This window comes from Phoenix dactylifera, unplaced genomic scaffold, assembly GCF_009389715.1.
Source record: "Phoenix dactylifera cultivar Barhee BC4 unplaced genomic scaffold, palm_55x_up_171113_PBpolish2nd_filt_p 000139F, whole genome shotgun sequence".
Classification (NCBI taxonomy): domain Eukaryota; kingdom Viridiplantae; phylum Streptophyta; class Magnoliopsida; order Arecales; family Arecaceae; genus Phoenix; species Phoenix dactylifera.
In genome coordinates, this window is record NW_024067695.1 from 166,879 (window position 1) to 189,372 (window position 22,494).

The following is a 22,494-nucleotide window of genomic DNA, read 5'->3' on the forward strand; positions in this document are numbered from 1 at the left end:
CTACTAGCTCTAAAACTTCTACTAAACCATAACTTTGACCTTAGCCCAATTACCCCCGATTGAATCTGGATCCAAATCCTAGACCCGATATTGACTCATGCAGAGTCCGGGTTTAGAACGAATCCGGACCTGACCCAACCCACTGCGGAGTCCGAGTTTATAACGAAACCGGACCTGACCCAACCCGCTCGCAATGGGCCCACTGATTTCTTCAGAATAGCGTACGGCAGCGGCCGGCGGGTTCGAAGTTTCAGCGGGCGACGGTTTCCCATCTGCAGTGAGGCGGTGATCTCACCGACCCACGGATCCGCGTCCCCCGCGCGTCGAAGCAACGCCACTACGCCCAGGCCTATTTCCCTTCTCCCCCACAACACCCCCCTCCTCCCCTCCTCCCTGGGCGGCCCCTCACCTCTTTTCTTGAGACCGAGACAATCCCATCGCCGCATACTAAGTCAGCCTCCGTACGAGGAGCGGTCCGATCACCGCTCTGGGACGCCACCAACGATGGAGACGCAGCAATTCAGGGATCGGAGGCCAGACGCCCTCGGCGACCTTCGAGTCCTCCCCGACGATTTCCTCTGCGCCATCCTCGAACTCCTCTCCCCTCCCGACCTCGCCCGCCTCGCTTGTGTCAGCAGGTCTCCCTCTCTCTCTCTCACCCCCGCTTTTTTTCTCCTTTGATCGTTTTTCGGAATCAGACGATTCTTTTGTTTGAATTATCCTTCTTTTTTTTGTGTATTTTCGTTGATGTTTAGATAATTATAGGAGGTGCTCGAATCTTATTTGTTTCAAGGGTTTTGTTGTGGAACTATATAGGAGATAGATTTCTTGGAGGGATTGGTGCCTCCTAGTTGGGTCCGGTACGATTAGTCTTATATATATAGTTTATTCCTGGTTATTACGCTGAGTTTTAGATTTCTTATCATGAATAAATACAAACGGTTGGTGCATTGGCAAACCCTTGCAGGTTCCTCGTCTCAAAAAAGTAAAGGGCGTTAGAATTTACTCAAGTTCATATTTTCGATGATATGGCAAAGCTGAATAAAGTGAAATATAATGTACTTACTTGAAGTGAATCAATTACTGGTTACTAATATTGCTTGCCACTGTGGCATTGATCGACCGGTGCTAAAGGTGCTAATAATTCAGCAGGATGCGGAAGACTTTACCTTGTTCCCAAGCATAGTGACCTCTGAACCCACAACTGTGTATAGATGTAAGTAATATAATAAAACAAAGGAGCCCTGGAATCAAGGGCTGTATGCAGGCATAGATAGTTCTTCTACTTGAGAATGATTTCACTATTTTTATTTGGCTTTGCCCGTCAATATTGTTTCTGTAGTTTCAATTGAGAAACAGTTGGATTTTGTGAGTGTTTGATCTTAGCTGATCTTCTATAGTTTACTTTGTTTCCCCTGTTGTGTTCTTTTTGTGGCCTCTCTTGACTTGCACTTGATTTGCCAATGCTTATCATTGCTTTCTTTTGCAATTGATTTTGCTTTCTAAGAGATTCTTTGGTGCTATTTTTTCCCCCATTGCCAAGGTGGTTTTTTCATAAAAAGAGATATAGTGGTATAAAACATGAGTGCCATACAGAATGCATTTGAAGATAATAGAAGATGAAGTGCCAATGGGAACTAATGGTGATGGTATAGTAGTGCAATGAAGACACAAGGAGGAAGCAATAAAGAGAGCAGTACTGATTCCATGTACAATGATAGGAAAAGAAAAGGGAAGCATGAAAAAAAAAAAAAATTGAGTTTGATTGTTAAAGACGAGTTGGAAAACTCTGATTCTAGTAGAAAACCAAATCAATGATAAGTTTTTAATCAGCAAGAAAGATCAACCAAGGTGTTACCTTTGGCATATGAAATTTTTATGTCAGGTTGAAATGGTGGTGGCCACAGAGCTGAAGAATTCTGGCTTTTGAGGACAGTGGTTGGTTGTGAGGTTCGAGATGACTATTAGCCAAAAAGCTAGATAGATGATACTGAAAGGTTTGCACTGGAAGAAGGTGTAGGCCGTGATGTTGATAACAGTGTTTGTTGGTGTGCCAAAGATGATTAGCTATTGTGGCTTTTGATGAAGAGAATGGTAGGGTGGTGGAGGTTGATCGTAGAAGAAGATGGTAACTAATTGAAAGTTGGTTATGCTTATGAATGACATAGAGCATGATGCACAAAGGTTGGCATGGTCAGAATGTGAATATAATGTTGCTAAAAGGAATTTAGAATAGGTACAGTTCTTTAAAAAGAGCAAAAATGCAAAGAATTAATCAATTAACTTAATATTGGTTAGAGTAGGATTGTTTGCAGTATATAGGGTTAGGTTTCTGAAATTTTCTTTGATGGATATTGGACATTTGTACCTTCTATTGTTAAGAAGCATCAATATAGAAATTTATGTGAAGGCAAAACACAGTTGAGGGGACATCTTATAGATTGCCTATTGCATAATTCCACAAGCATTATAATATTTGTTGGAATGAGATGTCAACTGCTTATGCATCTCAATCATGAATATTGAGGTGATGCATCTAGGGCTATGGATACTTACTCTTTTAAGATAAATATTTTCATAAAGCTGAACCGAGTGGAACCATGTTCACAAAAGCATCTATCTACATGGGCATGTGCAATCATGTGCATTTGTATGTCTTTGTTTGTGAATTTTCAGGTCGACCCTTCTTCCCTTTTCCTCAACTGTACTCTGTCGTAGATGTTGAATTGGACTTGCTCTTGAATACTTTTCAGTGTTATGTATATGCTGTGCAATGAAGAGCCACTATGGATGAATCAATGTCTCAAAGTTGGGGGTCTTCTTGAGTACAAAGGTTCGTGGAAGAAGACAACATTGCACAGGTATGTAAATTGTAAAATTGATTGTGTTGCAGCAGTAAGAAATTTTGACGGCTACTCTCCTAAAGAACTTAAATTGAGCTTAAGAGCATTGTTTTGCATATTAACGATTTCTGGTTTTTCAGGCAAAATATCTACCCTAAAAATGAAGAAACTTGCCGAAAGCCTCTGCAGTTCGATGGTAACAAATATTTCCAATTCATCATTGCTTTTTTAGAATATTTTATTCTTTTTCCTTCTATGACATTTCCTAAACTATGGTTACCATGTTTTATTTCTGTCTTCTGTCTGCAGGGTTCTATTCCTTTTTCTTATATAGAAGATGGTACAGGTGTTTTACCACATTAAATTCCTTTTCTTTGGACAGTAGAGATCTAGAAAGAAAGAAGGACCTTACCTTGGATGAGTTTCATTCTGAATATGATGGCAAAAAACCTGTAAGGCTTTTGCCAAGTTCTGTATTAACTTTTGAAAGAACTGAAAATTATGATTTACACTGAGCATGGTCTATTTCTTTTAATGAAACTGATGTTTAATGTTGTACTCTAATCATGATCTGCAACTTCTAAGATGCTCATGTTCAATTTTCATTTTATAGGCAGTGTTGTAAGATTATATCTTTTTAGGTAGGAACCTCTGAATTCGTTCCTAGTCTGTGGGATTCCATAAATTTAGGTCATGCACATACTCTGACACAATTTCTCACCAGCTGCAATCCCCACCCCCACCCCTGCCATGCTACACTCTGTGTGTGTGAGTTTTGGGATGGGGAGGGATGGGGAGGACTGCTATGCTTATCTATTTTCTTTTTGTGATTGTTTTCTATTGTCTTATATTTTGCATTATTTACTACCTTTGAAACATTTTTGGATCTTTTATGTGAAAGTTCAAACCCCACTTCTCCATGTAATGATATCTGGATTTTTTAGCAGTGTATCTAAAACTACAATATGCTCGTCCTTCCAGGTTTTGCTTACTGAGATGGCTGAAACTTGGCCAGCAAGAACTAAGTGGACGATTGATCAGCTATTGTTGAACTATGGGGATGTTACTCTCGGAATATCTCAGAGGAGCTCAAAAAAAATTACTATGAAATTTAAAGACTATGTCTCATACATGAAACTTCAACATGATGAAGATCCCCTTTATGTTTTTGATGACAAGGTGCCTGTTTGCTTTTAAATACCTCACGAAAAATGCTTTCCAGAATTAATCGAAATATCTATATAATCGTAATATCTAAGTACTATTTATACAGTTTGGAGAAGCTGCACCAGCTTTATTGGAAGATTACAACGTGCCTCATTTGTTCCAAGAAGACTTTTTTGATGTCTTAGATCATGATCAGCGGCCTTCTTTTAGATGGCTAATTATTGGACCCGAGAGGTCCGGCGCATCTTGGCATGTTGACCCTGCCCTAACCAGTGCCTGGAACACGCTTCTATCTGGGCGGAAAAGGTAAGTTTACTTCAACAGTAGGTGTCTTTGCACATATATAGACGCTGCCTAATTTGATGTGTATTTATCTGAAGACTTATTTGTTAATAAGACTGACCAATCAGCATACACCTTGTACTGTGTTTTAGGAGGTTTTCAAGACTGACGTTAATTCCCAATATCTGTTCTTTAGAAAGACCAGAATGTTGCTATCTGAAAAATTGCATTACATTTTCTATCACAATATTAGAAAATTCTCTTCAATTTGTCGAGCTTTCTGGATCAGTGCAAATGAGAGATTTTATATCCTGTTCACTTAATGTTATTTGACTTTTATATATTTCTGCACCTAGCAGTTCTACATGTTGCATTGAAACTTTTGTCCTGTTAATGCTAGTATTATATGCCCTTTAATTTCTCATAAATTCACTTGTTTCTTGGCATATTTTTCTTGATTTAGTTAAATCACCAGTGAATGGTTAAAACTTAAGACTTTCTCTGGTTTCTTTTGTAGGTGGGCATTGTACCCTCCAGGTAGAGTTCCTGCAGGTGTTACTGTACATGTAAATGAGGAAGATGGTGATGTTAATATTGAGAGCCCGACATCCCTGCAGGTAATTCAACTTAGACATCTTTTTTAAGAAATCTATTTATCGTATCCATGTTTTTTATATGTGACATAAATTTGGATGTATGCAGTGGTGGCTAGATATTTATCCTCAACTTGCTGACCATGATAAGCCACTAGAGTGCACTCAACTGCCAGGAGAGACAATATTTGTTCCAAGTGGTTGGTGGCATTGCGTGCTAAATCTTGAGACAACCATTGCCATCACTCAGAACTTTGTAAATGCATCAAATTTTGAATTTGTATGTCTGGATATGGCACCTGGCCATCATCATAAAGGAGTTTCTCGTGCTGGATTGTTGGCTGTCCAGGATAAGGGTTTTGGAAATGTTGAAAACAATGCATTCCTTGAGACAAATTCTTTTAATTTTCCTGATATGACTAGGAAAGAGAAAAGGCTCAAACATGTGGAACCTGGGAAAGAGCCATCTAGATATGGTAGCAGTTGGCATGCTAAAGATGAGTTCTCAGAAGCTCACAGCAATTTATGGAAACAGAAATTTTCTTATGATATAGATTTATTATCTACATTTTTGGAGGAAGATAGAGACCACTATAATTCTATTTGGAGCGCTAGCAACAGCATTGGACAAAGAGAAATGAGAGAATGGTTGCACAAGCTTTGGATCACAAAGCCAGCAATGAGACAATTAATATGGAAGGTAACTATCATATACTTTTCTTTGTTGGTGGCATGGTTCCCTGTGGCAGTGCATACTGCCCCGTACCCGGCATACCTTACTATACTGATACCGAACAGAGACTTGGTACAAGGGGCATACCAAGTTTCAGTATGTTGAACTGACCCTCATACCAGACGTACCGACATTATACTAGTATGGTACCTCTACGAAATTCTTTACTAAGATGGTGAACCTTATATACAAACAATATAATGCATGGTTCTTGGTTCTTCAATACTCAAATGAAGCTAGGCATCATATGGTGGCTCATTTTCTGAAGATGCCTTCACGATTTATCTATCTCTTTACATGTTAAATGCAGCTCATATCAATTTTTTCTTAAAAAATGGTTTTGTTGTTTGCAGGGTGCACAGATAGCTTTAAATGTTGATAGATGGTATGCATGTATGCTGGAAATTTGTGCATGCCATAATTTGCCATCTCCCATGGATGATGAGAAGCTTCCTGTTGGCACAGGTAGCAATCCTGTAAGTAGCTTCTTTATCATGGTTAGTGAATATGGATATTAATGTGCCTTGTTTTGGAGCAAGCATGAATGTGTCATACAAGTCATTATATTGATCTGCATTTTAGCTTATATAGTATTGTCATTAGATTGGTAATATTACTCAGATTTTTTCAGGCTTCATATATTTTTAAGGTTAAGAATCTCTGCATAAGACATAGTATTATGCGTAAGTAGCAGGTCCTTTATAGTTACCGCAGGAAGTCTGGTAGGTTGGGGCTGAAATGCCCAAATTGAAAATATATACATGTAACAATACCATAAGCATTGTATATTTCAATTTTATTCATGGTAGCATTTATTAATTATTTTGGATTTAAAATTTTCAATTCAGGAAACATGTTTAATTTCTGGCTTATAAAATGTTGCATTGCCATTATCCTGAGTGAATCCAGAGTCGAACCTATTATTTTTGCTACATATTACCACTATCATAATTACCCATAATGCAGATAAATGATAAGTTGGGTTTGATGTGCAAAATTCAAATTTTCTAGTTGATGTAGAATAGTTTCTGTATTATTTTCGACATGGCATGAGTCTTTCTAACTTCAGATTTCTGTGTCTTGTGTTGATAAAATTTCTCATTCCATCCTGGATTGATAGTTGACTGCTACATGCATCCTGTAGTGCGAAGGTGTGAAAATTAATAGAGAAGAAAATAAGTCCCAGCATCCATATTGTCAAAGAATATATAAAAACCTTTCATATGACTGGTGTTGCTGCCATGAGGCTTTGGCACTATTGTGCAAGATTTAGTGCATGACATGCCCAAGTTGTACTCTTGAGGAAAACTTATCCTTTCTTGCTTCAGTTTGTCTCTTTTCCATATGGATCTGTTTTACTGCTATCACGCCCCGAGCCCGAGGCGCGGCAGACGCCGCACGCCCGCACGGCGGGCCGCGCAGGCGTGCAAGGCAACGGATTACATCAAAACAGATACAGATGTTCAAAATTGACATAATTATTTAAATTGTTCAAAAGCAGTCTTACAAAATTTCAGAATAACATATGCCAATATAATTCAAATGTCCAAATTAAACTAACTAAAATGCCAATAACTGAAGAATCATCGGAAACTCTAACGCACTCCCCAATCCCGTGCGATCAAGCCTCTGGATCTGAAAAATGGAGAAAAACAGAATAATGAGCTACACTAGCCCAGTAAGCAACAAAATACCCCAGAGTGGGGTCAGAGCATATCAGATCAAAATACAGGATAATGTCTGGAATAAATCATAAATAACATCGTTTTGTTGTTTTCAAAACTTATTATCATTTTTTCAAAAACTCTTATACCAGAATCTCAACATAATAGGCTACGGCCACGTAACCCAGTGGCATGGGTTGCACAGAGTGCCAGAAACCACTATTGTTAGTCACCGGTGGAAACGGTGTCCAGAAACCACTATTCTAATCACCGGTGGCGCGGTGTCGAAACCGGTTCCTCACAGAATACAAGTCGACAGGTCCAACGTACAATCCCCATTGGCGGGGCCAGAACAGAACAGAACAGATCATAGCCATGCTGAGAATGCATATATATAAAAATAGTTTTCATAAACTGTGCAGTCATATTTCACGGATTTCAGAGCATAACATGATTTTCAAATAAAATTTAACATGCCTGACCCATTTTACAGAATACAAAATATTTATCAGAATTTAATCTATTTATCAAGTAATTTGAAAATTACACTTGAAGTATTAAGTTACTTACCTCTTTTTGCTCTAAATTCCACTTCAGGCAAACATGTCAGATACACCTGTTTAATTAATTTCTTTGTTAATTTCAGAGCTAAGCAAAACCAAAATCAATATTATTGGACACGGCCCAACAGGGCCCAGAGTTGGCCCATGATGGGTATGGCCCGATAGGGCCCACATCGGACACGGCCAATGGGCCCGCATAGACTCGACCCAATAGGGCCCCCAAAGTTGGCCTCTAGATGGATTATTCATGCAATAAAATTCATTGTAGGGACTAATACTTAATTACGGGGTACTGTTCTATAATAAAGCTTGAGTGAAGGGACTAAATAATATATTTGAGGATCTTTACGTAATAAATCTTTCTTATAGGGATCAAACATAAATTACAGAAGGCTCTTTTGTGCAATAATATACTATCAAGGGCTTAACTGTAAAATTCCATTTATTGGCCAAACGAGTTCGGGTTTCGGGTTCCGGATTTCGGATTTCGGATTTCGGATCTGAAATGGGTTTCGGGTTCGAATCTGAACTGGGCCCAAGTTGGCCCACAAAAGGTACGGCCCAAATAGGACCAATAAGGCTGAATTGGGCCCAAGTTGGGCCCACAATGGGTACGGCCCATCTAGGCTCAACACGACTGGACTGGGCCCAAGTTGGGCCCACAGTGAACAGGGCCCAAGCTTGGCCCAGTTCGGCCCACGATGGGCCTTCTTCCCCAAATCCCCACGGACATGAGAAGACCAAGAGGAGAAAGGAAGAAGAAGGAGGAGGCTGATGGCCCGGCCAGTGGCTTGCAGGGGGTGGCGCGGCCGTCGACAGAGTGGTCATGGCTGGCGGCAGAGTGGCGCGGCGGCTCGGCCGTGAAGAAGAAATCCGAGAATGATCTCGGTTGGGGGCCGAAAGGAAGGAAATCAAGGCTATTGGCATCGGAACAAATAGTAAAGAGAAGAAGCTTACCGGCGGTCGACGGAGGCAGTGGATCCCGGCCGCAGGTGGTTTAGTCCGACGGTCAAGCGGCGGCGCCTTCCGATGAGAAATCCCAGAGGAAGAAGCTCGGAGAAGAAGGCTTGAATCTCGGCGTTTTTGGTGATGGAAATCAGAGGAGGGGAGAGAGAGCTTGTCGGATCTCAAGGTGGTGGCCGGAGGTGAGGAAGGAGGAGGAGGAAAGGGAGAAGAGGGAGGAGAGGCTCGGTGCTGGAACAATCACAAAGGAGGAGGGATTTAAAGGAAGATCCAAACAGCTCACCGCCGCGATTCCCGCGGCGGTTGAGCGAGATCGGCGGCCGCTCAAGCGGCCGCGGGGCAGCCGCGGAACAGCCGCGGGGATGCCGCGGAACGGCCGCGGCGCCGCTGCTCCCGGTCATGCCGTGGAAGGAGGAGCAGGGGATCGCGATCGCGATCCCCTGTTCTGTTTCCTTTTGGGGGCCTAGGGCTGGAGTCGGCTAGGCCTGCCGACTCCAGTCCATTGAGGCCCTATTCTCACAACTGCATTCCTAGACAATGTGATGATGAGGCTCTGTCCTTGAAAATGTACCTCAAAAAGGATTGACTGATTGAATTGGTTTTTGAAAAATTTGACCCTGGATTTCTAGTTAGATCCTCTGCTGATGATGAGGGTCGGTTGTGTAATCACATCGACGTGCCCTTGGCATTGGTTCATGGCCGAACTGCCCTGGAGTGCCTCATGCCAAATATGTATCAGCTCATACTACCTGGTACACATTTTATTTTACTTTTTCCCCCCTTCTCATTTGAACCCACAGATGCCAGCCTATGCCCTGTGCTGGTGTTGCATGAACATATGGCTGGCAATTAGTATAGGTACCAGCGCTAACCTTAAATCCTTGGATAGGACCAGGTATATCAAAATGGTATGGTTTGGGTTTGAATGATTTATCTCGAGGCTTATTAGTGGTGATATAGGAGTATGTTATTCACATGAATCATCTTATGCAGAAGTCAAGAAATTTCTGGAAAAGTAGTTTGTCATGATACATTTCAGCAACCAGTCTAATGTCAGCCTATAAAAAGGAAAGGTATGTATCCATCAGATAAGGCAATGTGCTAGAAATGGAATTAGGGAAATCTGTTCAAGAGCATATTCTTACAGCTATAGCAAGTTTTTGGGAAATGGTTTTTAAGGTGAGTACTAGGTCTCACATACGTGTCCAGGACTGAGAATATATAATGAGCAGCAATCCATTATTTTTTGTTGATTTAAATCAAGTGAATATCAGCACTGCTTTTTCTAACAGACTCTCTGTCCTTATTTTGTAGCTCGAACTGAATAATTCTGACCCATTTGACCTGTTTCTGCAGGTTTTTCTTGTTTCTGACTATGTCATAAAAATTTATGCTGAAGGAGGCTTGGAGTCTGCTATCCATGGTCTGGGCACTGAGGTATCACTCAACATGCTGTGAAAGTGTAAATCTTTTGTAAATCCAGAACCCTATTTTCTCATTCACATGTTGAGTTCTGTTCCTTGTTCCTGCAGCTTGAGTTCTACGATCTTCTTCATAAAGCCAAGTCACCTTTGATAGATCATGTTCCTGAGATTTTGGCTAGTGGTATTCTTGTCTATGAAAGTGGTCGCTATAGAACATTTCGATGGGAGGGAAAAGGAGTACCAGATGTGATTGTTAACTGCAATCTTATCAAGGGAGAATGCGTAGAGGTTTGCTTTCCTTTTGGTGTATGGAGCAAAATACAATTTGTACTAAAAAAATCAGGATCTGTTTCATGCACAAGGATATGGCCATACATAGTAACTAAAAGATGCAAAGGAAATATTTTTGCTCATCTGTAAGTTTGATTTTCTGCAAATTTTGATTGAATGCTAAACTGTATACTCATTCACTATTATTATTCATGGGATCTTTGCAGTAACTCTATTAATGATCTTGTTCCATTTGCAGAAGGGATACATTATCAGATGATGATGTCTTACATCTAGCTTCTTTTTTGGGTGATCAACTGCGAAATCTTCACCTTTTACCCCTACCACATTTCCAGCATACCATCCATTCAGAGGTGAACAATTTATCTTTGGCAAGAACCTTCAACAGTTTGGTTGAAAGTTCCAAGACATCTGCAACAAATGCTTCTGCAAGAGCAGTTTCTGAGGGTTTTAATATTCCACTAGAATGGGAGCTTGTTATTGCAGATCTGGATATAAGAAAGAAGAATATAAAAAACCGTCTAGTTCAATGGTACGTGAGCTTTTTCCCTTGAGATATTAAAGTAACTGACATCATGAATCATGGTGGTGATTCATGTTTCTATTTTTGATTGGTTTGTTTTTACAAATTGTTTTTGCTGCTGTTGTTAAAGGTTGTTTTAGCAAGTCTAACCTTGAAAGCTTTTTGATAATTATTTATGTTTTTCCTCTGCAAAATTAATGAAATGATGGTAGCAAGATTTTAGAGATATACTAGTTTCAGAATTAGTTTGAAAATATATATTCGTTTTTCTTGAGAAGATTATGTGTGCTGACATTAGTTAAACCAGCTGGAAGAGGTGTCTTCATGTTTGTTTCTTATGCTGTCCTGAGGATGATGTAGGCTGGTAGCTGGATAGAGGTTGGAGAAAGGATACCAGAGAGTTCATGATAATGATAATGTGGCCCAGATAGAAAAGGACATGCAACAGATTCTAGTTAGATTGAGATAGGTAGTTATGACTGTGGCTATAGATGCTAGAGTTTTCTGAAAGAACTAATAGTTTGAAAGCTCTAAAAAGGCCCTAGCATAGTGGAATAAATCAGTGGTGTAGATCTGTACCCGTTTAATCTTTGGGTACAGATTATTTACTGTACTTTCTTGATGAGGGGTATTTTAGGCATTCAAAAGATTTTATAAGGCAATAAATAGGAATATGTTCCTTTTCTATTGAAGGGTTAATAGCTATTGAGGTGGTTGAAACTTATATTCTGATGGAATACCTATTTGGAGGATCTAAGTGTTTGAACAGAAATGCACGGTTACTAAAAATCACGTTTATTTATCTTTTCATTGCAAGATGAATATATTGTTGTACAACTACCTTAAAAATCAGGTTTGCCTAAGATACGAGCTTTCCCACCCATTTTATGGGATTGCCTTATAGATCCTGCTTTGGTATTCATCTTATTTGATAAATCAATTTGAAAGTCTTTACTCTTTCTTTCTCATTTTTCTTTTTACTTTTTCTCTTGGCTGAGATCTCAGTTTGTATTGATAACATGTGCTCCCTATATGAGATATAGAACATGTTGGTTTCTATTTTCTTGCCCAATGTAAACTGATAAATCCTGATATATTGCCCAATACAAATATCATTACATTGGCTAGTATTTTCTCACCACACATATTTACTTTCTTAATTTGTTATCTTGACTAATAAATTTTAAAATTAATGCTTTAACCTATTTGGTGATCTAGAATTTAACATAACTTTTTGAGATTCTGATATCTCAGTCCAAAAATATCAGCCAAGATCTTAGAAAATCTCAGAGATATCCAAATTTCCCAAGTTACCATCTTGACTAAGATAAATAAAGATCTAGCTTCATCTCAGTCATGGTCACCCACCACAATGGACAATATCTTAGTTATTAAAAACTTCGCTTTCAGGTTTGATTCCATGACTCTTCCTTTTGGGGTTCAAGTTATCTCATGCAGGGGCGAAGGGGCGATGAGTAATTCTGAACATTATGAAGATAAATTTTATCTTAGCATAAGACTTCAATCATGGAACAAGCAAGATTTTTAAAAATCCCTGAAGACGGTGGTATAGACTATGACAAATCTTTCTTTGAACGTAGGATTAGAATGACTAAAGTTAGTGTTCTATTGATAAGAAGTTATAAAACTAAGGAGCAGTTTGTAATTTCACACTAAGGAGCAGTTTGTTATGTTGACCCCTCTTAAATTGCTCCCTGCAACATTATATTGCATTTTTACACTGAAACTATGGTCTGTTCTGAAATAAGATATGGAGGGACCTTATATTGTAGACCTAAAGAGTAATTTATCACCTATTAAATTGTGTACAAATGAGTGAATTCTTCTATTTTGTTTCACATCTACATATGTTAGTTTGTTCATGTGATCCTTTTTGCACATACCACAACCATAACCAAAAGTATAAATCTCTGTGCTATTTATAGTCAAGGTTTCCTGCACTGGTTCATTTCTTTTTTTTTTTTTTTTTTTTGGGGGGGGGGGGGGGGGGTTAAATTGCAAAATTCTACTTTTTAAGGGTTCTATTATTGCTGTCAGATTTATTGTCATATACTGCCTCTGGGTTTTTCTAAATGATTATTAAACTATAAATTGAAGAAACTATATTGGTATCTTCTGAGAAACTCAACTCCATGATGCCCTCAAGGTTCATGGATGATTTAGTTGGAATTACAGAATCCGTGCAGAAGTTCTAACATTCTTGATTTCCGAACTTAGGGGGGATCCAATTCCAGGACTTCTAATAGAGAATGTTGAAGAGTACCTTCCACGTGATCTCACAATGTTTCTCGACTTAATCATGGTCATTCCTTAGTCTCTCTGTCATATTTACAGCTCCACTACCATTTTAATGTTCTTGACCTTAGACATCTGGTTGAATGAACCAGGATAATGATGGCTTGTACAAGGTCTGTGAATCTCCTACTTGGATACATTCAGATATCATGGATGACAACATTCATATGGAACCATGCCTGCCTATGCATCGCTTTGGTGAGGATGCTCCACATGCAAGTGTCATTGCTAATGGCAAACTTGATTCTAGTAATGGGGAAAGAGGGCTGAGGAAATGGCATCCCACTCATATTCTTGATTTCAGTAATTTGTCTATTGGTGAGCCACTTCTCATGTTGCTTAATTTTACTCAAGCATATGTTCGACTCCATTAGATTAAATGTTTCTAAATATCTCTTGAAATAATTCGAGAAGATGAAAACTTAAAACTAAGTTATGGACTTATGAATTCTAGATAAGAGTTTAAGAAGACGATTCTGCCTTATTTTAATTGTAATGATTAGATGGATGTTTACTTTGTTTTCTATCAAATATACAATTGTATACTTATATACTACTGCTTTTCTTCATTTCAGGTTGAGGAAAATGTTTTTTAATTAAATTTTGTTTTGTTATTTTGTTTTTCTGTTTCATTCTCTTTATTTCAGTTTGTGAAGAGCTTCATGATTTTTTTTTAAAAAAATCGAAAATGTTTTTTAAATAATTACATCAAAGTTGGATGTTTTTTTAATGTTAGCTAGCTTAATAGAGGTCCTCAAGAAAGTAGTCCTTATGTGTTTTGTTCCACCACCTTGTTATATTAGTTGATAAGAATGAATGAAAGTGATTGCAAAATGATTGAAACATGGGGATTAGTCAGCTGCATAGGTATTGTATTTAATTGTATATAGAGAACCTAACATATTAACCTTTGTCCTATTATCTTGACACCATCAGTATTGAAGAGAACAATTTTACCAAGGCAAGTTTGAAAGCATGTGAAAAGGCTTATTTATGACATTGTGATTAACTCTTCAGCATGATTTCTTGGTTATAAGAGCAAGCATGAAACTCCTTAATGTGAACATGAAATTCCTTAATGTGACATGAAGTCCATTCGTGTGTGTGTGTTTGGCGGTTGGAGGGGGTGGGGGTGGGAGAGGAGGTTGAGAATCAAAATATACCCCTGAAAAAAATAATGCCTTCCTCCTCCCTTGCTGTTCTGCAAGTACATTGTCTTTGCAATACTATAGTTCGTCGAGTTTTCATTATAGGTTCAAGTTTACATCTTACCTTCATTTCTTGTTAAGGCTACTTGATATATGCTTTAACCTTATCCCATTGGTCTTGGCCATAAGAATTAAGTTATAATCCATCAATATCTAAAAACTTTTTACACTCAGTGCTCACCTACAATGTTTGAGAATTGAGTTATAAGGTCTGAGCACTTTCTATAATCAAGGCTCATCTACCATTATCACTCCTAATTGATGTCGAGTGTTTGCTTGAGGTATCTTTAGAGAAGATTTGGGCTTGCTCTAAATGCGTGCAGTGCATGCATGCCAAGGAAGAACTTTGAAAGTCCTCGTAGACTCATGAGGAATCTAACAAAGAGAGAAGAATGCATACTTTGATGTTAGGATATATATTCATCTTGAAGAAATAGGTAGAAGCCAAAATCATACCACTATAAGGAAGAACTTTGAAAGTCCTCGTAGACTCATGAGGAATCTAACAAAGAGAGAAGAATGCATACTTTGATATTAGGATATATATTCATCTTGAAGAAATAGGTAGAAGCCAAAATCATACCACTATATTTTAGTTGATGGATAATTAAAACTAAGGTACGCCAAATCGTCCCAAATTGGGCGGTTTGGGGCATATAGAACCAAACTGGCTAAGAACCGGGACGATGTGACCACCCAAAATGAAATAGAATTAGAACTTGTTAGAACTAGTCCAAAGTGGATTGAACGAATTAGTTCTTTCCGGTTTCGAATAGTTTTGACTTGGTTTGCCCAGCCAAACCGAGCGCTGTTATAAAACCCTGACCCTCCTCATGTTTGTTCAAACGATCTTTCTCTCTTTTCTATCCTATTTGAAATCCTAGCCATCGCCCTCTGCCTACACGCCTCCCGCACCACCACCACACCCCACCCCCCCTGCCAGGCACGAACCCTTTGCTTCACCCACCACCTAATCACCTACTCATCCTCCTGTGTTCATGCCATAGGGGACCTTGACAATGGCTATGGTCCCAATCTATGAGCTTTGGGCCTGATCGGCAAGCTATGGCCCCTGATTGACGAGCTCTAACCTCCCAGTCCACTTCCTCTTCTCTCTCTCCCTCTCATCCACTCTCACCGACATCCTGTAGGTATTGGTCATAGTACTTGTTTTGCGATTAATCGGTCCTTTATGATTGTGCAATAATTGAAGGTGATGTTGGAAAATTTTGGATGATTTTGATGATCTCACAAATCTTGGACCTCTATTTTGTAATATGGGTTTACTGATTCGTCTAATTTGTAACAGCAGTTTTGGCTTAGATCACACAATTTAACATATGGATTACTTGGTGGATTTCGGTGCTAGTTTGCTTGTTATCCAACACCTGACCCATTCTCAACTTGACAACTATCCCTGACTTGGTCTGCATTCTCAAGCCAAATTACCAAGCGGGTCCAAAGAGGACTGATGAAAATTGGTTCAAGTTGTTGAGTGTGATCCGTAAAATATAATGCAGAAACAAATCCTAACTCATGCCCACCAATTAAATGGATCAGGGCAGAGGTGGATCTTGGACTCAATAAATATTCAATTGGTCTTGTCTAGTGGATTTGCGTCTTTACATAAAGCTGCTTGCCAATTTGTTTCCAAATCTGTTGCCTTCATGTTTTGGTCAAACATATTGAGTTGTTCCTTAAACTGAACTTAGAGAGTGGTTCTGGGACTTCCACGTCTTTAAAACACCCTTGCCAGTTTAGCTGAGCACATTGTTCATCCAAATCTGTTGCCTTTATGTCATGTTTCTGTTAAGCATTCTGAGTTGCTAATTAAGCTGAGCTAACAGTGTGGTTCTGGGACTTCCATGCCTTCCAAGTCATGTTCCATTTTTTAATGTGCTTTTGCCATCAATCTCTTTGGCAACTTAGCCAGCCAAAAACATTAAATACTCATTCCTGCATGATGCTCCAATTTAAATGACTTCTTCTATAATCACTCCATAGCAACATAGAATTTTTTCTTGAAAAAAGAAGTATCAACAAAGGATTAAATGGATTTTAATAAGGAAAACTCATAAAAGAACTTCTGAGAGAGTAGTAGTTAATAAAAGATAAATTGTATAGATGCACCATCAAGTCATGGGAGAATCTATTGAAGTTCTATAGCAGTCTAAATCATGGTATGCCGATACGGGCCAGTACGAACCGGTCTAGCCAGCTACTGGTACACCGGAGCAGTGGAAACTGGTACGGGCCGGTTCTGTGCCGGAGATGAAGAAGACGAAGAGAAGGAGAGAGAGCGCGGGGAAGAGAGGGAGAGAGGAAATCTGTGGCCGCCATCGGAGAGCCGCGGAGGGGCGGCGGAGGCCATCGGGGCGGTGGAGCCCGGCGGGGGGCGGGGGAACCCGTGGGGGGCATGGAGGAGGCCGAGGCCATGGCCACGTCCCCTGTTTCAAAGAAACATGGGACGCGGCCACGGGTTTTTAATTTGGGGGTTTTAAGTGAAGTCGGCAATTTGCCGACTTCACTTAGAAATCGCAAAAAAATTTTAAGTGAAGTTGGCAACTGATTGGCCGACTTCACTTTAAAAATCCCAAATTAAAAACCCACGGCTGCATTCGAAACAGGGGATGCAGCCACGGCCTCGGGCTCCGCCGCCCCCCCGGCCTCTACCGCCTTCAAAACAGGGGACGCGGCCTCGGGCTCCGCCGCTCCCCCGGCCTCTACCGCCCCTCCACGGCTCTCCGATGGCAGCCACAGGTCTTCTCCCTCCCTCTCTTCCCCGCGCTCTCTCTCGTTCTCTTCTTCTTCCCCGGCTCCGGTGGAGAAGAGCTGGCCGGTTCGTACCGCCTGGTTCCGATACGAACCGGAACCGTACTAGTCCGATTGGCGATCGGTACGCCTATCGGACCCGGTATGGCAAACCTTGGTCTTAATACAATTCAGAGGACACTTCTAATAAGGAGAGCTCAAGAAGAGAGGAAGGAAGACCCAAGGAAATGTGAGGTAAAGAAGAAATCAAAACACTTAGGTTTAAAGGTGCAACTCTTAGTAGATGTAGATGACAAAAGAGGACTCTACGCACCTAGATTGTAAGCATTTAATTTGTTTTGGTTGCTTCTTCAATGTTTTATCTTGTTCACGTTTGAGCAATAAGACAAATGATTTGGGTCAGATTTGTTTTGACTTTTTGCTTGTACTTATCTACTTAATAAAGTAATAATTTGTAAAGCAATAATATAAAGGTCGTTGTCTGATTCATGCACATATCAGCTTGTTTACTTCTTTCTGTAGCTTTTTGTTACCTTTTCTAGACATTCTTGGGTAGATGCACAGGAACAATGATTTTACAATTTGGATGGATAAATATATTATAAGAGTCCACTTGGCCTTCCATATCCAGTGCGCCTTCCAAGAAAAGTCAGGTATTGGATGTATAGCCCTTTTCTAAGGGCTGCTAAACAACCGATGTTTCAAATTACTGGCTTACAGTGTTTTAAACAGGTTTCTTTCGTGCCCATGTTTCATTTCTTATGTAAAAATAGTTTTCAAACTCCAGCAATTTTTTTTTTTTTTACTTCCAACATGATCTCTTAATGTACTACTGAATACAATCATGTCCATTCTTTTTCAGGGGATCCTTTATACGACTTGATTCCAATATACCTGGATGTTTTCAGAGGAGATGCATATCTTCTTAAGAAACTTTTGGAAAGCTACAAACTTCCATTGGCAGGAAGAATAGCTGACCTTGATGCATTTTGTTGGGGACCAGTAGATAATCAGAAGAAGCTGAAAAGAATATCATATCGTGCCATGTACGTAAGCATATAACTCATATTCTCACCTAGAATATTATACATGTTTCTAGCCTTGTTTCTTCCATAGATTTGAATCTCACTAGATTAATTTGCATTCATTAAGGATTATTGAGTATCCTCTTCTTTCCGCATGTTATTTTTGGTCCTAGTTTCATTTATGAAATTTGTCTAAGCATTTTTGCTAATATTCCAGAATATGATTTTCTATCTCTTAAACAACTAAAAGGCTTCTCTCCTTTCATTTTAGAAATACTGTTTGACCTGCTTCATTGGCTAGAGAATTAGTGGTTGGCAAAAGTTTTAGAAATACATGCCTGATATCTTATTGTAGCTTTAACATGGACAGAAATTCTTCAAGGTAGTTCTAAATTTTTGACAGTTGAAATTTAGGAATTCCAGTTAAAAATAAAGATGACTCCTGTTAATCTAACATTCAAACGGTGCATTTATTACAAGTTTTTGTGAGTGGCGTGTTTATGTAGAGAACAGCTAGGTTTGAGCTTAAATACATTTAGGGGCTTAAGAAGGATAACTTTTTTAAGCAAATGATAATAGATGTTTTGGAAAGATTATTCTTAATTGGCTAAATTGATTGGAATTTTTTTCTTTGCATATTGTATATAAGTGCTTGTAAGTATTGTATCATACTACATTATTTGTACCATATTGCAGTGCTGATGATATAACACAATGCCTGACATGGACCTACAATACCTAAGTGTTCCACATCAGCCAATTTGAATGGATTTATTTTACCTCTTTTATAGAGGTTGATGATTGGTGTTCAGTGTCTAGTTTGAGGAAATCCATCAATTCTTTCGGTGCAGCAACTTCCAAAACAATAACTTAGCTCAGTTTTAGGCTTCATAAGATGATGTCAACAATATGGTATTGGAGAAGTTTTTGCAAGTAATGAACCAATGGCTAGGTGTGGCTAGGGGATGAGTTTTGTGGTTTGTTAATATATAGACCCTGGCTAGGTGTGCCAAGAAGTGCCTTCAAAAGTTTTTTACTTTTTCATTTTGAAGATTTTCTCAACTATGAGGGTGCCAACTTGTTCTGCTGGTAAAATCACCTGGGTCCAGACAAGTGGGATTTAGTTTTTTCTTTGTGTTTTTTGGACAAACAATTTTTTGTAAAGGAAACTGTGTTATAAATATTTATTATATCGGTAAATAAAAAAATGTTCTGTATTTGTTTTGGTTATGCTCATCGGATCGAAGATGCATGTTCAATTTAAGATATTAGATGTCTTGGAGTCGTTTTCTGGTTAAATGTTTATATCAAGTCAACTGATTATGAAAAGCACACTAAATTAAATCCAAATTTAAGTACGGAGAATGCATCAGTATTTATGCTACGTGTATAGTACACTTATATGTTCATACTGTTCATACTGGGATGACTTAGTATCCACAGTGGGCACTGTATGCCTGAACAATACCAGGATAAGAGGTACTTCATACCCTATATTGATGTTAGCAACAAATTCATGCAATTAAAACTAGGAGTTGATTTCATATTATAGACAACATAAGTGCATATGATGCTAGTTTCCTGAAGCAGGAGCAAGTATGAGAGTGGATCTTGGGTTGATCCTAAAAATAATAGGAGGTGGTGATACATATTGCTACACTTGATAAATCATATTAAAATGTTGATTTTTGATGGTAAAGTACTACAAGCTTTTGTTATCCAAATCCAATAAAATGGATAATAGTAGTTAACTTTCAAAAGTATTTGAATACACCTTTGCAGCACTAGCTAGTGGTTAGGCCGTAAGAAAGCTCAAAAGCATATGGGGCAGTTGTTGGAGCAGAAACAATTTCTGAGTGTATGAAACCAAGGACTTAAGAGGAGGATGGTGTCAGTCCCAAACCCTTGCCAAGGTTATCAAGGGGAAGAGACCATATCCACCATGGCCGAGGGGTGATGGTCAACACAAAGGATTTTTTCACTAATATATGCACTATTATCCTGGAGGATTGGTCTTCCATATGCCATTTGTAATCCAGTGTAGATCATGGACTGGGTCCTATGACATAACGGCGCACATAACATTCAACATGGCAGATGTCCTACACTGGCGCCTTTTTTTTCATGTGTGCGCGCATTTTTGGGGTAGGGGGTAATTGAGGCCCAGCAGAATTGGAGAAGGTGTAGAATTATATTAAGATGTTTAGAGAGGTAATTTTATGCTTAGGAATAGCTTTAATTGGTGTTCACTTCTTTTCTGATATAAATTACTGCTCCAAGTTCCGGGGTTGTAGTTTAAGGTTTAAATTGTTGTTTCTGTTAAACATGATATTCTTTAATATCTCTTTCCTAGATTGGATATTCTTTTAGTGTTTGATGCATTAACAGGTTTCATTTCCATTATTTTATTTTTACATTCATTTTTAAGTATAATGCGATGATTGAGGACTAGTTGTTTAGTTAGTGATGCAAATTTATGACACTTTTTATCAAACCAAGTCTCAATAACCTATAAATACATTAGTTATTCCAATTTTTGTTGTTCTTGATAAATATTGATTCACGTTTTTGTTGCAAATTCGATATACAATTCAATTTTATTCATCTAATTTACTTCCCATCTTATTTTTTTTCTGTCCTTGTTTCTCTTTTGCTTTCTTTTCTTCTCAAACATCAGTCCTAAAACACAGCCCTTTATTACTTATTTGCATGCTATTTATTACCATGCAGCTTGTGTTCATTAGAGTGGAGACTTGTTGCCCTGCTTCACATCGGCTTTGCTCATCATATAACAAGATTAGTTAATAACTACAAAGTCAGACTAACTGTTCTTCATCATAGAGCAAATTCGACTAAAGACTAAAATATCATGCAATTAAGACCTGAGTGATTATATTGACCAAGAATGATAAACTGAAGCAATACAACAAGAAGGCATAGCTTTCTTTTGATTTCACAACATTCACACAGAGTATTGTCACAAAAAATCTTAATGTAGCAATGGGCAACTTTACATCTCTTTTTTCTAACTATTATTTCATTCCATTTATTTTGTCAGAAGTATCATATGCTGTAGTTGTTTTTATTTGTCTTGAGAGGCTAATGATGGCTTCAAAGTGGGTTTTGTTCAATATATAAAAACGTTGCCTTTGCAGGTGCTATTGTATTTTACATGAGGAGAATGTCCTGGGAGCTATATTCAGTTTATGGAAGGAATTGAGGACAGCCAAGTCATGGGAGGAGGTCGAAGAAGTCGTTTGGGGAGAGTTGAATGATTACCAATCCTCTGATTGAAGGTTCTGATTTCTAAATAATGCAGCCCAACTTGACTTAACCCACAATCTGAATAGGAGATCTTAATAGTCATTTTTTTCTGAGTTTATCTTATTCTGTTTATATATAACTGTACTTTATAGTTTTTCATTGTATATTTTTTGTTTAAAATGGGAATACTTGGACCAAGATTATGAATATTTTTTTTTGCTGATATCCTTGACCCAATTTATATGGAGCTGATGTTTATTAAACTTTTTGATAATTTTATCCATAACAAATATTCAATAAAAACATCAGTTGGAAATTTGGAAGAAGTAAAACTTGTTGAATAAAATGTGGATTTTTCTTATTTATGGCTCAGCTGTTAGGTGGGAGAGGTTTTGCACTTTGTGTTTCAATTCTGTCTTGAAGCACTATGCGTTTGGTGACTCGTTGGATTTCAATTCCTGAATAGGTCTACATGGCTTATGTGAGCTATGGTTGTTACTAATTTATTGTTGCTTGTTAACAATCTTAATGTGTTATCGATCTGCTGCTACTTGCACTAAAGAGTCTTGAGGTATAAGCAATGAATGGATGTGTGCAACTGTATCAATTTGCTTTTGTCACCTTGTTTTTTTTCCATAATTAAAAGGGTGTAAGGCCTGTCTGAATTTTATCAAAAACAGAACTCATTAATACATTGCAGATTAATGGTTTAAATCTCTTAAAAGGTCAACAACAAGATAAAAAGGTACAACAGATAGGTTGGAAAGTATCCAGTTTTGGAATAGTTGCATATGATAATTTGATACGAGAGGAATGGGTCTATCTTTGAGGAAGATTTTAGCTTTTTTAGATGTCATTGGCTT

General features: G+C 38.5%; 1 protein-coding gene and 1 long non-coding RNA gene across 2 annotated transcripts; both read left to right on the forward strand.

Annotated features, from left to right (window-relative positions):
• Positions 1-36: 36 nt before the first annotated feature.
• On the forward strand, positions 37-21,905 carry LOC103717962 (F-box protein At1g78280). Its single transcript, XM_008806550.4, has 16 exons — positions 37-638; positions 2,754-2,861; positions 2,984-3,039; positions 3,153-3,295; positions 3,825-4,022; positions 4,117-4,316; positions 4,810-4,909; positions 4,995-5,585; positions 5,972-6,094; positions 10,165-10,245; positions 10,341-10,648; positions 10,762-11,055; positions 13,285-13,369; positions 13,455-13,680; positions 18,205-18,388; positions 21,523-21,905. The coding sequence occupies exons 1-16, from the start codon at positions 505-507 to the stop codon at positions 21,659-21,661; spliced, it is 2,970 nt and encodes a 989-aa protein (XP_008804772.2). The 5' UTR covers positions 37-504; the 3' UTR covers positions 21,662-21,905.
• Positions 655-2,239, forward strand: LOC113463448. The gene is made up of 2 exons (XR_003387681.2): positions 655-860; positions 968-2,239. It is a non-coding gene; the product is annotated as an uncharacterized LOC113463448 (long non-coding RNA).
• Positions 21,906-22,494: the final 589 nt, after the last annotated feature.

What these genes read in the sequence shown, in the direction of transcription:
- LOC103717962 (XM_008806550.4), top strand. Translation starts at nt 505, where the DNA reads ATGGAGACGCAGCAATTCAGGGATCGGAGGCCAGACGCCCTCGGCGAC. An exon ending in AAGAAGACAACATTGCACAG is followed by an intron (nt 2,862 to 2,983) that starts GTATGTAAATTG and finishes CTGGTTTTTCAG; the next exon opens with GCAAAATATCTACCCTAAAA. An exon ending in TGTTTCTCGACTTAATCATG is followed by an intron (nt 13,370 to 13,454) that starts GTCATTCCTTAG and finishes TGAATGAACCAG; the next exon opens with GATAATGATGGCTTGTACAA.